This window comes from Prionailurus viverrinus, chromosome A3 (genome assembly GCF_022837055.1).
Source record: "Prionailurus viverrinus isolate Anna chromosome A3, UM_Priviv_1.0, whole genome shotgun sequence".
In the NCBI taxonomy this organism is placed as follows: domain Eukaryota; kingdom Metazoa; phylum Chordata; class Mammalia; order Carnivora; family Felidae; genus Prionailurus; species Prionailurus viverrinus.
The window spans coordinates 4,921,272-4,940,903 of record NC_062563.1 but is presented as its reverse complement, the minus strand read 5'-3'; the positions used below and the strand labels follow the sequence as shown (position 1 = coordinate 4,940,903).

General features: G+C 43.9%; 1 protein-coding gene across 1 annotated transcript in view; it reads left to right on the top strand.

Moving 5' to 3' along the window:
* Positions 1–19,632, top strand: part of VAPB (VAMP associated protein B and C) — a 53,627-nt gene that overhangs the window by 15,721 nt on the left and 18,274 nt on the right. Inside the window, exon 2 of the mRNA XM_047852020.1 lies at positions 14,238–14,390. Coding sequence (XP_047707976.1) covers positions 14,238–14,390 — 153 coding nt within the window. The remainder of the gene's footprint in view (positions 1–14,237; positions 14,391–19,632) is intronic.

The window sequence follows — 19,632 nt, the reverse complement described above, 5'->3', positions numbered from 1 at the left end:
TGTTTCCTAATTCTGGATGGGTCCTGGAATGGTCCTCCCAGCATGCTTCAGGTCTCCCGGGATTCGGGTAGGAGCAGCAGAGCCATGTCTGTGGCTGGGGGCTTAGCACAGCTGCCGGGCAGTTCATTCATCAGTTCCTGTTTGAATGCCTAGAACGTGCTAAGTATCGTTCTGGATACTCGAGAGACAGAGGTGAAAAACTGACAAACCCTTGCCTTAGTGAGCTCATCTTCCAGTAGGGACGATGGGCCCTAAATAAATAAACAGACAGGAAATGTGTATAACTTGGTGCCAGATAATAGTAGCTGCTGAGTGGGGCAGTGGGAAGGGAGGTGTTGTGCACAGGTTAAAGGGGTTTGGCAGTGGGTTTTCTTTTCAAGAGGCTGACTGGAGGGGCACCTGGGTGGCTCAGTCGGTGAAGCATCTGACTTTGGCTCAGGTCGTAATCTCATGGCTTGTGAGTTCGAGCCCCTTGTTGGGCTCTATGCTGACGGCTCAGAGCCTGGAGCCTGCTTCGGATTCTCTGTCTCCCTCTCTCTCTGCCCCTTCCCTGATCATGCTCTGTCTCTCTCTCCTTCAAAAATAAATAAACGTTAAAAAAAATAAAGAAAGAAAGAGAAGGAGAAGGAAAGAAAGAAGGAAAGAGAGAGAAGGAAGGAAAGAAGGAAAGCAAGCAAGCAAGCAGTGACTGGAGAAGGCTGTGTTCCTGAGAAGGTGATATTTGAGGTGAGACCTGTTTGAAATGAGTGTGCAAGCCATACACACATCTGAGGGAAGAGCATTCCAGACAGGCGAGGGCAGGGGCAAGTGCAGGGCCCCAGAAGGCACCGAGCTTGGAGTGTTCAAGGAGCAGGAAGCTCAGGTGCCCGCAGAAAAGGAGTTCTCTAGTGGACAGTAGAGGAGGGGCTCAGAGAGGAGGGAGGAGCCCTCTGGTAGGCCAGCCACAGCAGGGACTTGGGATTTCGTTGTGAGTGCTCGAGACACCATGGAGGGTTCTGAGCAAGAGTCTGATTTGATTTCCTTTCCTTTCCTTTCCTTTCCTTTCCGCTCCTTTCCCCTCCTTTCTTCTCCTTTCCTATTTATTTATTTAATGTATTAAGATTTTAATCTACACCCCATGCGGAGCTCGAACTTACAACCCCAAGATCAGGGGTTGCACGCTCTACTGTCTGAACCAGCAGGCTCCCCTGGAGTCTGTGTTTAAATGGCCACGGCGTGGGGTGGGGAGAGTGGGCTCTGAGAGACGGGAGGGAAGGGAGGTGTGTGGGTGATGGCGTGTATGGAAGCCATAAGGCTACTACAATAACCCAGGCCAAGTGTACAAGACGGACCGTGGCTAGGACCAGGGAGGGCGGTGGCCGTGGAGAGAATGTGGTGACAGGTGCTCGCATTCCAGATGTGTGTTGTAGGTAGACCTGGCTGATGGGTTTCGTGCAGAGTGGAGCGTGGAGGAGGGGGAACTAAGATCCCTGCTTTTGGCCCGAGTATTTTGGTGAGGGGTGGGTCCTTTTCCTGAGATGGGGAAGCAGTGGGTTTGGGGCAGGGGAGTGGGACTCCAGAGAGTGGTTGGTGCCTGATAAACTTCAGATGCTTGGTGCACCTGCAAGCCAACATCCAGGGAGAGGAGCAGGCTGTGGATAGATATTTGGCAGTCATTAGCTTATTGTTAGGATGTGGTATTGGAAGGAATACTTGGTTTTCCAGTTGAGAGATTAGGGAAGCCTTTCCAAAGGAGGAGGCATTTGAGCGATACTTTGAAGGATAAGTATGATTCCTAAAGGCAGAGAAAGGGGGAAGTAGATATTTTTTATCCAAGCCTCACGGCCTTTTCCCCTGGTCTCTGGTTGAATTTGTTTAAGAAGCGGCTGACCTGCTTGGTAATCTCTTTCCTGGGGTCTCCACTTAGGTTCTCTGTTGAAAAGGAAACCAGAGCAGATGGCACACTGACTGACAGCACGTCCTCTCTCTCATTGTTCACCAACTGAAAATGCACGGTGGACCATGGGGGCACAGAACGCCGCACAGGCTTTGCTTCACCCCTCCGTGTGTCTGCTGCGAACGGGGACGTGTTCGTTGTGGAAGCTTTTCATGTGCTGTCATCTTCGCTAAAGATTGGACACTTCGGGGGAGTTTTTACTTGTGTTGGTATCTTACCCACTTGACTTGAACTGTTAATTTACATTTTTTTTTAATGCTGATTTATTTTTGAGAGAGAGAAAGAGCACGAGCGGGGAAGGGGCAGGGAAAGAGGGAGACACAGAATCGGAAGCAGGCTCCAGGCTCCGAGCCGGCAGCACAGAGCCCGACGCAGGGCTCGAACCCACAAACTGTGAGATCGTGACCTGAGCGGAAGTTGGACGCTCAACCGACTGAGCCCCCCAGGCGCCCCTGGAACTTTTAATTTTTAACTTACTCAAAACCGCAACTACAACCATGAGAAATTGGGACCCTTTGTTCCCTCACCACGTATATCCCTCACTTGGGCATAATGTCTGTCTTTTCTTTTTTTAAAGTTTCTTTATTTTGAGAGAATGCTAGTGGGGGAGGGACAAGAGAGAGAATTCCAAATAGGCTCAGTACCGTCAGCACAGAGCCCCATCCCGTGAACCGTGAGATCATGACCTGAGCTGAAATCGGGAGTCAGATGCTCAACCAACTGAGCCACCCAAGGCGCCCCCATGACGTCTGTCTTGACTCTTACTGCTTTGTGTGAAAAAAATGAGTCACGTTTTGCCAGTCTCCTGTTGAGCTAGAATTTTATTTGGAGTGGCATATTGCTTATCTTCTTATTTTTGAAATCACTGTAATCACAGATTTTGGTCTTCTGGTAGGAGAAAAGTGACCAGGTGTTTTCTAGTCAATGCATAAAGATTGTGCTTTGAAAAAATTCAGTTGAATTAGACCATTAATGGCCTGAGACACTTAGAACTGATACGTAAAATTGCTACTAGTCAGGTGGGGTGTTATTACCTTAAAATACTCTTCAACTGTCTGCTCTTGTCTCAGTACTGAGTATAGATAGGATTATAAAGCTTCAGCCCTTATGTAATACTTTTAGCTCTTTTTCTATTTAGAAAAAAAAAAGTGTTGCATTAATGGAAAGTAGTGACAGTACTTGATCTCTAGATGGGTCAAGGCTTCCAGTCTTCACAGTTCTGATAATAGATTTTGTCAGCATTTTAGGTTTGCATCTTTGTCTTGAATTAATGAGACCACTGCTACATTAACCATATTTTTAAATGATAACCTTGATTTTTTTTAAAGTTTACTTATTTTGAGAGAGAGAGAGAGAGAGAGAGAGAAAGTGAGTGTGTGTGAGGGGCAGAGAGAGAGGGAGAGAGAATCCCAGGCAGGCTCTGTGCTGTGAGCGTGGAGCCTGATGCAGGGCTCGAACCCACAATCTGTGACATAATGACCTGAGCCGAAATCAAGAGTCAGATGCTTAACTGATGGAGCCACCCAGGCACCCCCAGCCTTGATTTTTATAAATGACACAAGAATGGCTGTTGATGTAGGTATTTTGGTTTTCAGCAACTCCACAATTCAGGATGCCAGTATTCTTACATATACAAGGCATCCTGGGCAAGAAGAAAATGATTTCAAACATTGCCTAGATCTGATGTAAACCAAAGGTAGCTTTCTTTATGTGGAGAAAAACTTAAATACAGAAGAATACAGATAATGTAGTAAACAGCCAAATACAGAATAGCAAAATGTTAACAGTCTGTTCCAGTTGCTTTAAATCTTCCTTTCTTTAATAAGTAAACTTTCCTAAGAATTTGAAGACACTCCTGCCCATTCATGCTCCTCTCTTTTCTTTATTCTCCAGAGGAGTTTAGTGTGAACCGCCTCCATTTTTGTCTGTGTTCTTTTCCGTGGCATCATGGCCCAAGTATCACTGAGCGTGCTTTTGAGAACCATCTCCTGTTGAAATCAGGTCCGGTTCATTCTTTTCAGTTGTCCTACAGTGTTCCTTCATAAGAATGTAGCGTATTTATTAATGAGTCCTTTGTGTAGTCTGAATAATATCTGGTTATCTTTTCACGTTGGCTACAAATAGTTTTCAGTGTCCTAAGCTGTTCCTTGCTGTCTAGCCGTGTGTCTTTTTCGGGTAGCTTTCCTGAGTTTGATCTCAGGCCTTCCACAGTACTTTTCTCCATTGAATTCGTACACTATGGCAGACTGCCTTGTTTGTGGTCTCTTTTTCCCACCCATGGAGTTGGTGGCAGACTGACTTTTAGTTCTTTCTGCTCCAGAGGAGCTAGGAAACTAGTGAGTTGAATAAACAGCCTGAAAGGCTGCTAGAGTCTGTTTCAGTCAGGCTGGCTTCTGGCGTGCCTTTGATGGCATCATTAGTATTCTTGGTGTTGATTTCTCTTGCTCTAATAACGGGTGTGATGTGTTTGTCTCCGGAGGGTATTTTATTTTATTTACTTTATGAATTTAAAGGTTAATTTATTAATTTAGAACACTTTGCATTCTAAGGTTTCTTCAGGAAAGGGATGTGTCTGTGCAGGGTTCTTTCTGTGTGGTTACTTCAGAATAAGACCTACACAATTAGGTTTTCTGTTGATATGTTGGAATCCAATATCTGCATTAAAAATATATTGGTTGCAAAGCTTTATTTTTGTTTCTGAAGCATTGATTTAATGCGAGAGCTAACAATTCAATCAAGAAAATAGATTAAAAAAACATTTTCTCCCAGTGTCCTTACTGTTGAATTCATAGTTATTTAAGAGCCTACCCTCTTTGAGTATCTGTTATTATGATATCTTTTTTTCATTTTTTTAGAGGGGGTGACTTTAAACAAAATTATCATAGAATAATGATGATGAAAACATTATTGACTCAAGTCAACATTTTTAATACCTTCAACCTGTATGTGAACAGCACAAATTCATCATGACTTCAGATCCCAGTTATGGAGTAGGCATCTGTTTATTATAGGAAACATGCCAGGATCAGAGTCGAGTTGCCCCTAAGGAAGTCCGGCGTTCATTCACGTTGTACACATTTATTGAACCCCTTTACTACTTGGGATGACTGTTCTAGGCTCAGGGCATCCAGTGATGAATAGGACAGACTCAGCTTCCTCTCACATGGGGGTTTACTCTAGGTAGGAAGCAGTCAGGAGAGGAATAAATGCAACCATCGGTGACTGGGAACAGCACAGTCCTGTGCTGACGGTGAAAAGGGTGATAGTGCTGGGAAGGGAGCAGCATCCGTCTCGACCTTCATTCACCTGGAGCCTGGTTGTGCATACAGGGGAGGCATGCGTGCAGAGTAAACCTTTGCTTAAAATAGCTAGTCTCGGGGCACCTGCATGGCTCCGTCGGTTAAATGTCTGACTCTTGATTTCAGCTCGGGTCTGTGGGTTTGAGCCCCACCTGGGGCTCTACACTGACAGTGTGGAGCCTGCTTGGAATTCTCTCTCTCTCACTCTTACTCTCTCTGCCCTGTTTGTATGCTCTCGCTCGCTCTCTCTCTCTCTCTCTCTCTCTCTCTCTCTCTCTCTGAAATAAATAGATATACTTAAAACAAAGCTAGGGTCATGGTGTGACCATTCATGCAGAAAATTTACTGAGTATTTTGCTCTGTGTCTGGAAGTATTCTAGATGCTGATCATCAGTAGTGAACAAGAGGGACAGAAATGTCTCTGTTTTCATGGAGTTTCCATTTTGGAAGGGGAAGACTTACATAAACAAGGGAAAAACCATGAGGATCAGTGCACTGCAGATGGTTAGGGAGAGCAGGAAGCAGTAGGGTGCTTTAAGGAAAATACACTGTCAGAGGGTAAATTTTAAAGACATCTATAAGATGTCCAACAGACTGTACTTTAGAGTGTCCATTTCTCCCCATTTTAATATACTTTTCCCAGGCACAGGGTCTATTGTATCGAAACCTCAAGCATGATTTTATTGTCTTAACAAAATCTGTCATCAGTCCTAGGCTTCTGGAGACAGATTATTACCTTCCCAGAAGGTAATCTTTTCAGAGTGGAAGTGAAATATGGTAAGTTGTTTTTTGGAAGGGTTGAAGAAAGGAGAGATACAGTACCTAAATTGTGTTTGCAAAAATATAAAATAATACAGCTTTTTTTATGCAGAGTGAAAAAAAAGCTGTTTTGGAGCTAATAACTAAGTTTATATCTGGAAAGCTGAGACTTGATAGATTATATACCAGTTTGGTATATAAGTTATCTGGCAACACATACAGTTTGAATTTCAAAGTATTGTAGCTACATCAGGAACATATTACAAAGGAAGGATGTGTATTTCTAACACCAGAATTTCATGAACTCCAGAAAAAGGAAGAAAAGCAATTTATTTGCAAAGCAAAGCATCTTTCTTCATGTATACGTGTGTGTGTGTGTATACACACTTTATTCATTTATGTGTATACATGTAACATACATAAATATTTCAAAGTCACATTAATATTTCATATCAGAAATGTTGGGAGTGCTACCAAAAGTGAACTGATAGAAAGTCCAAGTCCAAATACTTTTTTCCTCTCTCTTGGTTTTTTTTTTTTTTTTTTTGGAAAAAATAAAAAAAACCTTTATTTTTTAAAGCAGTTTCAACTTCACAGCAAATTTGAGCAGAAGGTATAGAGTTTCCATATACCCCTGGCACCACAGGTACCTAGCCTGCTCAACTATCGGCATCCAGCACACGACTGATACATTTGTCAAAACTGATAAACTACATTGGCATGTCATTATCACCCAAAGCCCATAGTCTCCATCAGGGTCCGGGCTTGGTGGTGTACTTTCTGTGGATTTTGACAAGTCTATATATAGTGATAAGCATCTGCCCTTACAGTGTCACAGATGATAGTTTCACTGCCCTAACTAACCCGCTACTCCCTCTGTTCAGTCCTTCTCCCTGTTCCTGGCAACCACTGATCTCTTAGTTTCCATATTGTTTCCATAGTTTTGCCTATTCTAGAATGCTATATAATTTTTTTTTTCCAACGTTTATTTATTTTTGGGACAGAGAGAGATAGAGCATGAACGGGGGAGGGGCAGAGAGAGGGAGACACAGAATCGGAAACAGGCTCCAGGCTCTGAGCCATCAGCCCAGAGCCCGGCGCGGGGCTCGAACTCACGGACCGCGAGATCGTTACCTGGCTGAAGTCGGACGCTCAACCGACTGCGCCACCCAGGCACCCCTAGAATGCTATATAATTGAAAACATACAGGATGAAGTCTTTATAGATTGGCTTCTTTAACTTAGCAATATGCATTTAAGATTCTTCCATGTGTGAATTTTGGTGTGATAGCTCATTTTAGTGCTGAATACTATTCCATTGTCCGGACGGACTACAGTTTATCCATTCACTTACTGAAAGACATCTTCATTACTTCCAAGTTTTGACAGTATGAATAAAGCTGCTATGAACATCTACGTGCAGGTTTTTGTGTGGACATGAGTTTTTGACTCTTCTAGTGAAAACCAGGGCATGCAGTTGCTGGATTGTATGGCAGGAATATGTTTAGTTTTTGTAAGAAACAGCCAAGCTGTCTTCCAAAGAGGCTGTACCATTGTTGCATTCCCACCAGCAATGAGTGAGAGTTCCTACTGCTCCACAGCCTGGCCAGCGCTTGGTGATGTCAGTGCTTTACATTTCAGCCCTTCTGATAGGTGTGTATGGATGTGTCACTGTTTGATCATTGTTGTAATTTGCAGTTTCCTTCTTTCTTTCTTTCTTTCTTTCTTTCTTTCTTTCTTTCTTTTCTTTCTTTCTTTCTTTCTTTCTTTCTTTCTTTCTTTCTTTCTTGTAATTTGCTGTTCCTTAATGACATGTAGAACATGTTTTTAGTTGTATGTTTTTTCCATTTGTTTGTCTTTCCATCTGTAGATCTTTGGTGTGGTATCTGTTCAGATCTTCGGCCCATTTCTCATGTTGTTCGTTTTCTTGCTGAATTCCCAGAGTTCTTTGTATGTTTGGATGAAGTGTGTCTTCTGCACGTGTTTCCTCCTGGTCTGTGGCTTGCTCGTCTTCTTACTGTCTCGACACTGCCTGTTGCAAAGCAGGTATTTTTCCTTTTCGTGAAGCCCGGCTCATCAGTGATTTCTCCCATGGGCTGTGCTTCTGGTGTTGTGTCTGAAAAGTCACCGTCAGACCCAAGGCCATCTAGATTTTCTTCTGTGTTGTCTTCTTACAGTTTCTTGCGATGTCTGTATCTGTAGATTGATCTGTCCATCTATCCATCTATCTATCTATATGTGTTCTAGTTGAATTGCCAAGTAAAAATGAAATGATACATTTACCCCTTAAAAAATTCCATGTTGCTCTTTACAGATGGGGTGATAAGATGTGCTGGAGGTTACACAGATAAGTAAGGCCCAGATGGAGTTTTGAGTTCACTTGGAGCTTTCACTCTTACCTTATACGGTTGTTGGGACCTGAACTCTCAAGTTATCTTTTATAGAAATGGTATTTGCATTTCCTGAAAGGAAGAGTTTTATTGGTCGTTTTTTCTCTGGGTCTCTGAATGAACGAACGAACGAACGAACGATTACAGGAAAGAGGTGCAAATTCTTGTACTGTACATAGATTGGTAAAAGGTTTAAAGATTTAATGGAATACTTTTTCTACAGAATGCTCCTGTGTTTCCTGCTTGATAAGTTTATCCAGACATTTTTTTTTTTAATTTTTTTTTTTTCAACGTTTATTTATTTTTGGGACAGAGAGAGACAGAGCATGAACGGGGGAGGGCAGAGACAGAGGGAGACACAGAATCGGAAACAGGCTCCAGGCTCCGAGCCATCAGCCCAGAGCCCGACGGGGGGGCTCGAACTCACGCGACATCACTCGAGATCTCGCGAGATCGTGAACTCCCGGACCGCGAGATCGTGACCTGGCTGAAGTCGGAGGCTTAACCGACTGCGCCACCCAGGCGCCCCTATCCAGACATTTTTGATGAGATTTCCAAATTAAAAAAAACTTGTTTGAAGTTTATTTCTGAGAGAGAGAGAGAGACAGAGAGAGCGAGCAGGGGAGGGGCAGAGAGAGGGAGAAAGAGAGTCCCAAGCTGGACTCGAACCTGTGAACCCTGAGATCATGACCTGAGCCGAAACCAAGAGTTGGATGCTTAACCGTCTGAGCCACCGGGGTGCCCGATGAAATTTTCAATACTTGGAACCTGACTTCTTACTGTTGAGAAGTTTGCTGGATTGTGACCTCCTTTCCTTGACCTTTAAACGAGCACTTTATAATTCCAAGGCTCCATTTTTGTAAGACTGAAAAATGAACTGTTTCTCCTTTCACTTTTGATGCCATGCATACTTCTGCTCGCAATGTATTCTTTGTTGTATTTGCATTCTAAGACAGGTGAGTTCCAGATCTCCTTACTGTCTGAGAATGTACACTTGGGAATGACTGTAAGTCACGCCTTGGTGGATGAAATCGTTTACACTGTGCCAGCTTCATCTAAACACCATTGAGAACGTGTCAGGGAGTCCATACTCACTCGTGAGCATCTCCAGACCCAAGACTTTTCACAGATGACTATACATAATATAGGGTGTTGATTATTATTCAAATTGTTAAAAAGGGAAAAAATGTTAAAGATCATTCCTGTTTTCTCCCAAATTCTTATTGCTTTATTTATTTGACCTTCATCTCACATTTCAGATCCTTAGTTCCTAGTTTTATATAAACATTATTTGAAATAAAGACTAGAAAACCGGAAAGAAAAATGATTAAAAGTATTTGCTGTGGCCCTAGAGATACCAAATCATTTTTTCATTTTTTGTTAGAAAAAAGTCTAACTTTGGAAGGAGATTTCATTTGTAAGCTTGACTCTGTACTTTATAAGCAATGTTTAAATTCGTTTGGTGATAAATGTGCATGGTGGGACAGTAAAATCCCAGTTTTTACATAATGCTTTAATGGAAATGGCAGTTTTATGAAATGAAAGTGACTAGGAAAAATCTGAATGATGCTCATAAGCCCTTACATCATTTTTATTGAGGTTTTTGTATATTCTAATTCATTAATACAGGGGAAAAGGAGATCACTAACATGGTTTATTTCCTATAATTACTCAAATTGAATATAATTTATTTTCAATAAAATTCTTAGAGTACATTGCCCAGGGTGGGGAGAGGAGGGCTGGTGTGGTTTTACAAAATGTCTGCATTTTTACTCGTGAGACTTCGCTGTTTTAACGATGTTGTTCACTCGCGTGTATTTTTGGCATAGTTCCCTCTAGATTTCTACAGATAAAAACCTATGTAAGCCCAAGAAATCCCAAACACTTAAAGGCCCAAGATTGAGTGTTGAGAGAGAAATCTGGGTTATTTATTTTATCCTGTTTATTACTATAAATAGGATTTGTCTTTTTTTTTTTTTTTTTGAGTAACTTTTTTTTTTTTTTCCAACGTTTATTTATTTTTGGGACAGAGAGAGACAGAGCATGAACGGGGGAGGGGCAGAGAGAGAGGGAGACACAGAATCGGAAATAGGCTCCAGGCTCTGAGCCGTCAACCCAGAGCCCGACGCGGGGCTCGAACTCACGGACCGCGAGATCGTGACCTGGCTGAAGTCGGATGCTTAACCGACTGCGCCACCCAGGCGCCCCAGGATTTGTCTTTTAATAAGACTACCTTTTATGTGATTCATATGGGTTGAAACATTTAATAAACTGGGGGAATTTCCAAAAATCATTTAGCGTTTGCAGTTAAATCTGGTTTATTTTGTGGGACACCTAGAAGAAAAGGTCAGTGTAAGGGATAAACAAATACTTAAATTTTGGTGCTCCCTCCCCCACCCCCAACTTCATGGGGTAGGGCACGCAGGAAGAGACGCTACAAACTGAGGTGGAAAGAGTAAATATTCTTAGTTTCATCACAGCGAAACTTTGCCGGCAGCCCTGTGTTCTGCTCAGTATACTTCAGACCACCTTAGGAAAGTCTCTCTTTTTTTGAATGAGATTGTGGCCTGTGATGAATTCTTGGCATTCTGACGTGAAGATGCTCCCGTGTTCTTGAGACAGAATTTTATTGGAACTAATAACTTTAAGCTTCTGTCCGGAAGATGTGAAGGCCTGATAGTTTTATAAATCACCTTCAAATTGTCGCTGCCTCCCCGCTCCCGGCCCCAGGCTTTATATTTGAAAGCTCACCCCTTTTCGGGTGTCTCTCTGTGTTGACCTGTGTCTTGTCTGTTTTCTCCTCCTTTGCCCCAGCGGCAGCGTCAGGGCGGGAGCCGTGCTCACGTGGAGGTTTTGTGATTGGCAGTCCTGGTAAAGGCCAGGGAATGTGCATATGTGATGATTATGCCCATGTAGGGGTGTGTGTGTGTGTGTGTGTGTGTGTATTTAGTTGCTTTCTTAGACCCCAGAAAAGCAGAGTGGCGTTTATTAGCTTTTCTTTTTTCCTTTTACCATTGCTGCAGTGATCTCCACTCTCGGGCAAGCAGAGAGGCCTATTTATGAGGGATGAGACTTTCTCCGTCGCCATCATGAGTCAGATTGTGCGCTTTGTGGGGGGTGGAGCCACAGAGAGCTGCTGCCTCCATAATCCCCCCAGCACTGTCTCAGCACCAGGTTTCCTGTTTCTCCCTTGATGCCAAAAACTTGGTGCAAGGATGGAGCGTTGTCAGCATGTGGCTCCCTCTCACTGTAGCTGAAAATCTTAGGCCACAGGGTACCTGCCCTCTCGGGCAAGCTTTTAGTTTTCAGTAAGGAGATGACTGGGGCGTAGTGAGAGGGTCGTTTGTGATGGGGGTCAGGAGGGGAGTTGCACCAGCGAAGGTGTTCTTGCCCACACCTGGCTACAGCTGGTGCTTGACTGGCTTCCAGAGGGCCAAAGACATGGCTTATTGGAAAGGCAATCAGATGGAAGAATTCTCTTTGGGCCTTTCATTCTTGAAGGTGTGTCATTGCCCATGGAATGAGCGTAACTACAGACAGTAGATGATCCAGGAGTGTAGTTGATTCTGCTGTAGTGCAACATACGCGTTCCTAAAAATCACCGTGCTGTATAAAGTAGCACCATAAAAACGACACGGGTCACAAGAGGGAAGTGAGGCTGAGTGCACAGCGTTCGAAGACTTTGTGGGTCACACACACACACGGATCGGAACCCAACAAGTGAGGTAACATGGTTTTTCACACATTAAGTGGGTGGGAAACACATTAATACTTCAGTAAACATGGCACTTCACCTCAAAAAAGACGTGGCGTTTGCCTCTGGAAGCAGCCGTAGGAAGACGTGGTGTTCGTGAGTCGCTGTTCGTCGGGTGGAGGAAGGACGGCAGGGGTAACACCAGCTTCGGGTGGGTGTGGCTGCTAGCGCCCCCCCCCGGTGAACTGAGGTAGCTGCCAGGGGGTCGAGGTGTAAGTAGGGGTGTGTTTTATGTATTTCTAGGCAGCTTGGTTCAGCCGGCTGCAGTTTTCTGTGTTCACATAGCATTTCTCGCAGACAAAATCATGCCTAAGCAAATGTGAAATTTGTTTTATGCTCAGATTGTCTCCCTAATATGCACATCAATCACATTGGAACAAATTCACGTTTTCAAAATAAGCTTTATAGCAGAACTGGCTGTAGTTTATTTGATTTTGGAATTGAGTCCCTTTTTCTTTCTTCCTTTCCATCATTATTGATTTCTTAATTTATATTTAAGTTAAGCCCCTATCGAATTGATTTTTTATACCCTGAGCACTTTTGAAGGAGAGAAAGCAGCCTGAGATTTTAATTTTGCTAGTGCTTACCCACCAGGTAGTTTTCTCCTTGGTGGATATGCTTGCCTGCCTGCTTGCCTGTCTCTCTGTTTGTCTGTCTAGATAACGACCCTGAGACGTTTACTAGATGCCAGGCACAGTGCCTGGAAATGCAGAACATATTCTGTATTCTGGAATTGAGAAAACTGGTAAGGTATCATCCTGAATCTTCAGGAGCTCAGAGTCTCACTGAGAATTTTTAAAGGCACAGAAGGCCTTGGTTGGGTCTCCGTAGGGAACAGATGGACCAACATTATGTATTTCTTGGTTTTCGAGCATAGGAGCACACAGACCTTTCCACCCCATCGCCTAACTTCTTTGCAGATACAGAGATGGGAGTCAAGAGCTTGCTTGGAAGAAACACAAAGATACCCTTGATTTACATGGCGAAAAGGTGGCAATTTAAAAAAGGGTTGAAAAGGACCGAAGAGGTCTCGGAGTCAACCCTCCCACTAGACTCCTTAGTAAACCTAGTGGTCAGGTGTCCATGGTGGAGTGGTGAGTGGTAAATGGGAAAAAAACAGGCTTCAGAGTCATGTGAATGGTAAGATCCCCTTTGGTAGTTCCCCTCTCTGTGCATGTGTGTACGTCCTGTTTGTATCAGCATAGATGATGTGAAAAGATGTCCCGTATTAGTTACCTCGGGGGACAAGGGAAAGCTTATTAACTTCCTCTTTATACATCTTTTATTGTTTGTCTTGTTTTAAGAAGCATGTGTTACTTTTTTAATTAAAAAATCTAATAAAGTAGAAAATGAATAAATAATAATAATAATAAAGAATATCCTCAGGGCACTGAGCTTTGTTTCAATCTTCCCAGTAGCCCAAGTAGTTATAAACTGAACGTGACGTTTTAGGTGTGGGCTGCCTGGCAGGACTCTGAACTTGCTGTAGCCTAAGACGCCGTTACCTTTCCTGGCAGCAACACCACATTGTTAGGGGGTTCTGTGTTTATGGACCATTAACACCTCACAGTCTTTCCTACATCTGCTACCCTTGGCACGCTCTGCCCTTGATAGTCATTTTGGACTCCAGTCTGGTCCTTCCCATTCTCCTCATTAGAGTTCATCTTATTATCGTGGAAGTCAGTATTTAACACAGGTTGGTTAAGAACCGGCCTTGGATTCGGGCTGCCCCGTCCAGATTCTGACCACTTACCGCTAACTAGCGTGAACACTTAGACGGGAAATGCGCGTTCCTGAGCCTCCATTTTCTCGTCTGTAAAGCTGCAGCGACCGTAGCGTTGTGTGATTTCAAGGAGAGCCTGGATGGTAGCACGCTTCCCTAGGTTGCCTGGTGGCCTGGTGAGAACGTGCTGGATTTTAGATGCTACTGCTGGTGCGTTGACCTCGGTCCCTTTCTCCCATCCAAGAGGGTGAGCTGGTTTGGGATCTTGAATCTTCCCTTGGCCCATTCCATAGCCCTTCCCAGCCCAGAGCATAAATCGGTCAGTCTTCTGAACTTCCCTCACCAGATCTCCAATGTGGCTCTGTCTCGTTCCACAGGTCCCTTCACCGATGTCGTCACCACCAACCTGAAGCTTGGCAACCCAACAGACCGCAATGTGTGTTTTAAAGTGAAGACCACGGCACCACGTAGGTACTGTGTGAGACCCAACAGTGGGATCATCGATGCAGGGGCCTCGATTAATGTATCTGGTAAGTCCTGAGGCCGGAGGCCAATAGGGTGGCCTAAAAGTCCCCCTAAAGCCAGCGGGAGTTCTTAAAAGTTTGCCCCTGGTCTAGCAAAACCAGGTGATAGCCGTCTCCCTCAACTGTCCACCCTCTGATTGAAAAGCTTAGTGGGTCCCACTCACCTGTTGGTTTTTCCATAATTAAGGCCTCTTTGCTTTAATGCTTACAGCCTTCTGCGCCTCAGTGGTTAGAGCAGAACTAAAGTGGTAACTTCGGACTTGACTTCAGTATGAGTTTGGTTTCCACTCCCTTGCAATTCAATCTGCCCTTTGGCAATAAATAAAAAAGGGCTCAACAAACTTAATTTTACTTTGTGGGAGAACGCTAAATGGAGTTATTTTCTTATTTAGGCTGAATGGTTTCTGACATTAGGCTCATGTCATTCCCGATGATTGGTAACTGCACTTTACTGATTGTGAAAAGCTCGGGGAGATGAGAGCCGAGGAGACTGGAATATGTTCAAGGGCGTAAGTTTTGTGCGCGTCTGATGGGTGTTTCTTTTCCTGTCTGAGGATGCATATCTTTTCCAAAGTCCAACTTCTGAAAAGATGCTGGTAAAGTGCCCGGATTGAGAATTAAGGAGATGGGAGCGATGGATTTGAGTATAAATGTCTTTTAGAAATGGAATAAACTTGCAGTGAAGGCATCAGAACTTCTGGATCCAGCATGCCTCTCTGTCTTTGTGGCGGGGCTGGCAGGGGGTGGTTATCCTGTACGTTTCAGGAGACTTTGTGTCACAGAGGCTTCTGCATCATTAGAGGCTGCTGCTCGTTTGAAATGGGTACCTGACTGGCTTTTTCCACAACAGATTTTGATTGTGATGCATTTGGCTATTCATTTGATACCTAAAAGAAAACAATTCGCCTCTTTGGAAAGATATAAGGTGTTTCATTATCTGATCATTTCTGCAAACTCTTATTCCCCACATCCTTTGGTCTTTCTCATTATGGTGCTCCAACGCCAGCTATCTCCCTGTGTGCTTCTCTCTGAGGCTGCAAGACCTGATCTGGACTCTTGAATTGGGTTGTTATCCAGGAAGTCAGGAGGGTGCGAGCCAGGTTTTATCGAGGGTCTCCTTTGTGCTGGGCCAGCACACACGTTATCTCACATAGTTTCTGTTGTCTGCCCTGTGAGGAATGCATCATTACCTGCCTTGTACTGAGAAAGAGACCAGTGGCTGTAGGCTCATGAAGCTAGCAAGGGACAGAGCCAAGGTGTGGATCATTCTGTCTGGCTCTGCAGCCCAGACTGGACTTGAGCACGCTGGGGAGAGGAAGGGGTCTGAGATGTTGGCATTTCTGTACCCCTTGGATCCATATGGTTTCAGTTGGTCTGTTGAAATCCAGGGTAGCTGAAATCTTTTATTCCTTTTTATTGACTTACTTTTTTCCTCTTCATTTCTTTGCCCATATCAGATTTGAGCCAGGTTGTCAGTAGATGAGAATTACCAATTTTCACAGTAAATAAGGGGGCAGCAACATGGTTTCTCAATAAAATAGCCTCAACGGGTGGTTGTACAGCGTAGGTGTGCTTTCCAGTATTAAATATAAGTGTGTGTGTGTGTGTGTGTGTGTGTGTATTTCAGAAAGAGTCCTCCTTCCCCCATCACAGGAATGTTTTTTAGAGTGATAACCCTGGGCATTTGTTTTGATTTATAATTACCTGCTTAAGGAAAACCCAAGATTCTGTGGTCGTGGGCTTTCTCTTGCACACAAGAAGGTAAGGTACGGAGAGTGGGTGTGATTATCTAGCGTCACGTGGGTGATTAGTGGCACAGCTGGTGTTCGAAACCAGCCTCGCTCCTGATTCAGTGACGCTTCTGTGACGGGCAGCTGCCTCCACAGCGTCGTCATGGGTTCTCAACACGGAATGTATCTGGGGGGACGTTACTGAGTCCTGAAATACCCATGTGTCTGCAGGCCTTACTCCTAGATGAATCAAGATGATGTCCACACACGAGAAAGGACTCCCTTGTTTTTGTTCGGTGTGTGTTTATTCAGGGCTTGAGGTGCCCGTGGGTGAAAGCAGATGTCATCGCATCTCTGGGTCGGCGTCTCCAGTTGGCAAAGGAGGCTTGGGCCGTCTGCTGCAGTTTTGTGTGTTGAGGGGCCATTGTGTCATCTATCGCACCTTCGTATGTTGAGGTGAAAAGCCCTGGGCTCCTCCAGGGTCCTCTTAAAATGCAGCTATATGATGACACCTCAGTGAGTACCTAGAGTTTCTGGGTTCCTTTGGGAGAGGAACCATCCTCAGGACCAGAAAGACACCTGCGGACAGGCAGTGCAGAGTGTCCAAAGGCCCGCCTTCCCTTTCCCCAGGTGTGCACGTGGCCGGGCTTGGTGCCACCCGCTGTCCTCAAAGCTCACTAGATTTGGGAGCTGGGAACCTGAGCGGAAAGCGTGGCGGTGCTGTTTAGCCTGTTGGCTGATCTTTGGCTGCTCCACTCCTGTCTCTAGTTGGTAATTTTCTCATTGGTAAAACGGAAGGACTAGTATCTATCGCACAGAGTGTTTCCCAGGGCTGTGTTAACTGAGTGCATGGTGCGAGAGTGTGACGGCATTATCTTCCCCCTAGTTTTGACGAAAACTGGCTGGTTTTTGTTGAAGGGGGATTGTACCTATTTGAATGATACCTTTCTAGAATTCCATACGTTTTATTAATTAATGGAGTTTTTCTAATTTTCAGAAGAGAGACGTGTTTTTTTTCTTTCTATGGTATGCATTTGTCTTCTAGTGAAATCTCAGATATAGTCTGTAAAAGGTGGTCGTCACATCAGCTTCAAACATTACTACCAGTATTGCCCCGTGTACCACACGGAGTGTCACAGCACGCCTGGAGAGGGCATGCCTAGTGCAAGATTTCTCTCCCATTTCTGAAAACTCTTGGGATGCGCTCTTAGGGAAGGTCATAAATCATTCTTTGAGAGAGTGGGGCGGGAAGGAAAGAGGAGGCGGAGGAGGATGTCCACCCAGGTAGCTGGCCAGAGGGAGCGAGGTTTTGAAGGCACACAAATCAGGGTTGTATCGGGGGAGGAGGCGAGACTTTGTAGTTGTCAGATGTCTTCCCAGCACACCCTGTGAAGCTCTTCTCAGCTTTCAGGTAGGCTGGATACTCAAGGGAGCTTATACTGTGCGTCAGAACTCCACACTCTGACCTATCACGTTATCGTCTTCAGAAGATGGCAGATTACTTACTGAGTCCTGAAAAAATAACAGTTCTGTTTTATAAACCTAGGTGGGAAAGTAATGGTTGGAAACAGGCATAACAAATGTTTTGGAATGTGTTGGAAACACACATAACGAATGTGTGGATTTCTCAAAGGGATGATTTGTGGTCTGGTCACCTGGGTCTAGGGTGGGAGTCCTTTTCTTTGTCCTTTCCGTAGATGCTCGTCTCAGCCCATTCTTCTCGAGGCCCGTTCTGGGATCTGTGCCTGCCGGACGAGGCAGTGTGGCAGGTGAGGGGTGCGGAGAGCTTTCTGTTGGCGTGAATTGGCCCCGAGTGCCGTGGTTTTGGCCCTTGCTCCTCGATACACACCATCTACTAGAGATGGTTTTGAATTATTCAAATCTGGACCTCAGCAAAATAGCTACACTTAAATGGAGATTGCAGAAGAGGAGATTGGATTTTTCCCCCCCCTGAGATTTTAAATGCAAGGAAAATAGAACTTTTTGAATTAATGAATTGTTTGAAGCAGTGGGGGGTCTCCCCATTTGTTCTAGCTTTACAAAATTAAATCTATTTTCTGAACTGTCTGGTGGGAAAATATTTTTAAGGGAGATAATTTCTGAAAATGTCTTTGTGGTAAGCTGTTAGTGGTTGTGAATTTTTTTTTTTTAATACTGCAGTTTAATAATGAGGGAGTTTTCCATTAATATTCCAAACCATGTTTGCCAGCGGATACAGCAGGTGAAGTGGTAAAATTATGGGCCCATCAAAAATACTTATGCTTCCTGTAATATGATATTAAGTTTAATATTTTTATAACCTTCACTGAATTCTAATTCCACTAAAGTAGCGAGCACGCTTCCATTTGCAGTTCAATTATGCACATTGGTTGCCTTTGTACCAAGCAAATTAGAAATGCAAAATATCTGTGGGGGGGGGGGCGCGTTGGAAAGAGTCATTAAAGATACCAATATTTAGGTACAGATACACTTTACTAAGTGTACCCTGGGAATTGAAAATGGATTAAAGACAAACAAACAGAAATTTAGTGTCTGCATCTGTATTTTAAATTAAAATTCAAAGAATTAAGGAGCAGTATTCACTCCTGACATATAGCCCTTTTCAGCACTTATTTCAATCACATTTTAAAGCTTAAAGTTCTTCCAGTAAAATCCTAAGGAGAGAGAATGAATATCAGCAACTCTTCTTGGATGGAAACATTGGTCAATTAATGTAATTGGGTAGTATTGCCATTGATAATTAATCCTTTTAAGGTTTTGCTGACTCAGTTTAACGGAGCTGCTTGCTTGCCCTGGACCAGTCAACCTTGGGCTGCGGCTTTTAGGTGATTAGCACCAGCATATAAGTGCACTGCCCTTGGAGAGAGAAGTCAGCCATTCATCTGTCAAGTGCTGATAGTAGGAGCTAAATTTGGGGGGCTTGGGCATCTTACCAGCAGCATCCTTCTTCGTTTGATCATTTGCTTTGGAAGTCTCTGATAAGCGAACTCTTTTATAAATGGTTTTCATGAACCAAGTTTATTGCTCTCAGATAAGAACGGCTCACATTTATACTTAAAAGATGTCTTTAATCTTTTTCACCAGATGAGAGATTCTGGTGTTTTACAAAAGGAAATTAACAAAAATTCAGCCTAATTATGTTTTTCAAGATTTGTTTTTCAAAGTTTACTGTAATATTTAAGTTTCTTAAGAAGAATCCTGTGTTTCTCTTTTTAGGAGTATGACACGATTTATTTATTCTTTACATTTTCAAAGAGCAGGATCAAGAGGACCTGTCAGGGACACTGAGTCTGCCTCACTTCGTGGAAGGCAGCTTCGGCTTTCTGCAGAGTCACTGAGGAGCAAAAAATTAACGAGCAGCCAAAAGTAACGTCCTTTTTACTCATGCTGGTTTCTGGGATATTTATACCCCTGAGCGCCTCGTCTCGACTCTCTTGTTTACTCTTATTTTAAACTCGCCGTTAGCCTTGTCCTCGTGTTCAGCCCATCACAGGCTGGAATGAGGTCAGAGGGCTTTG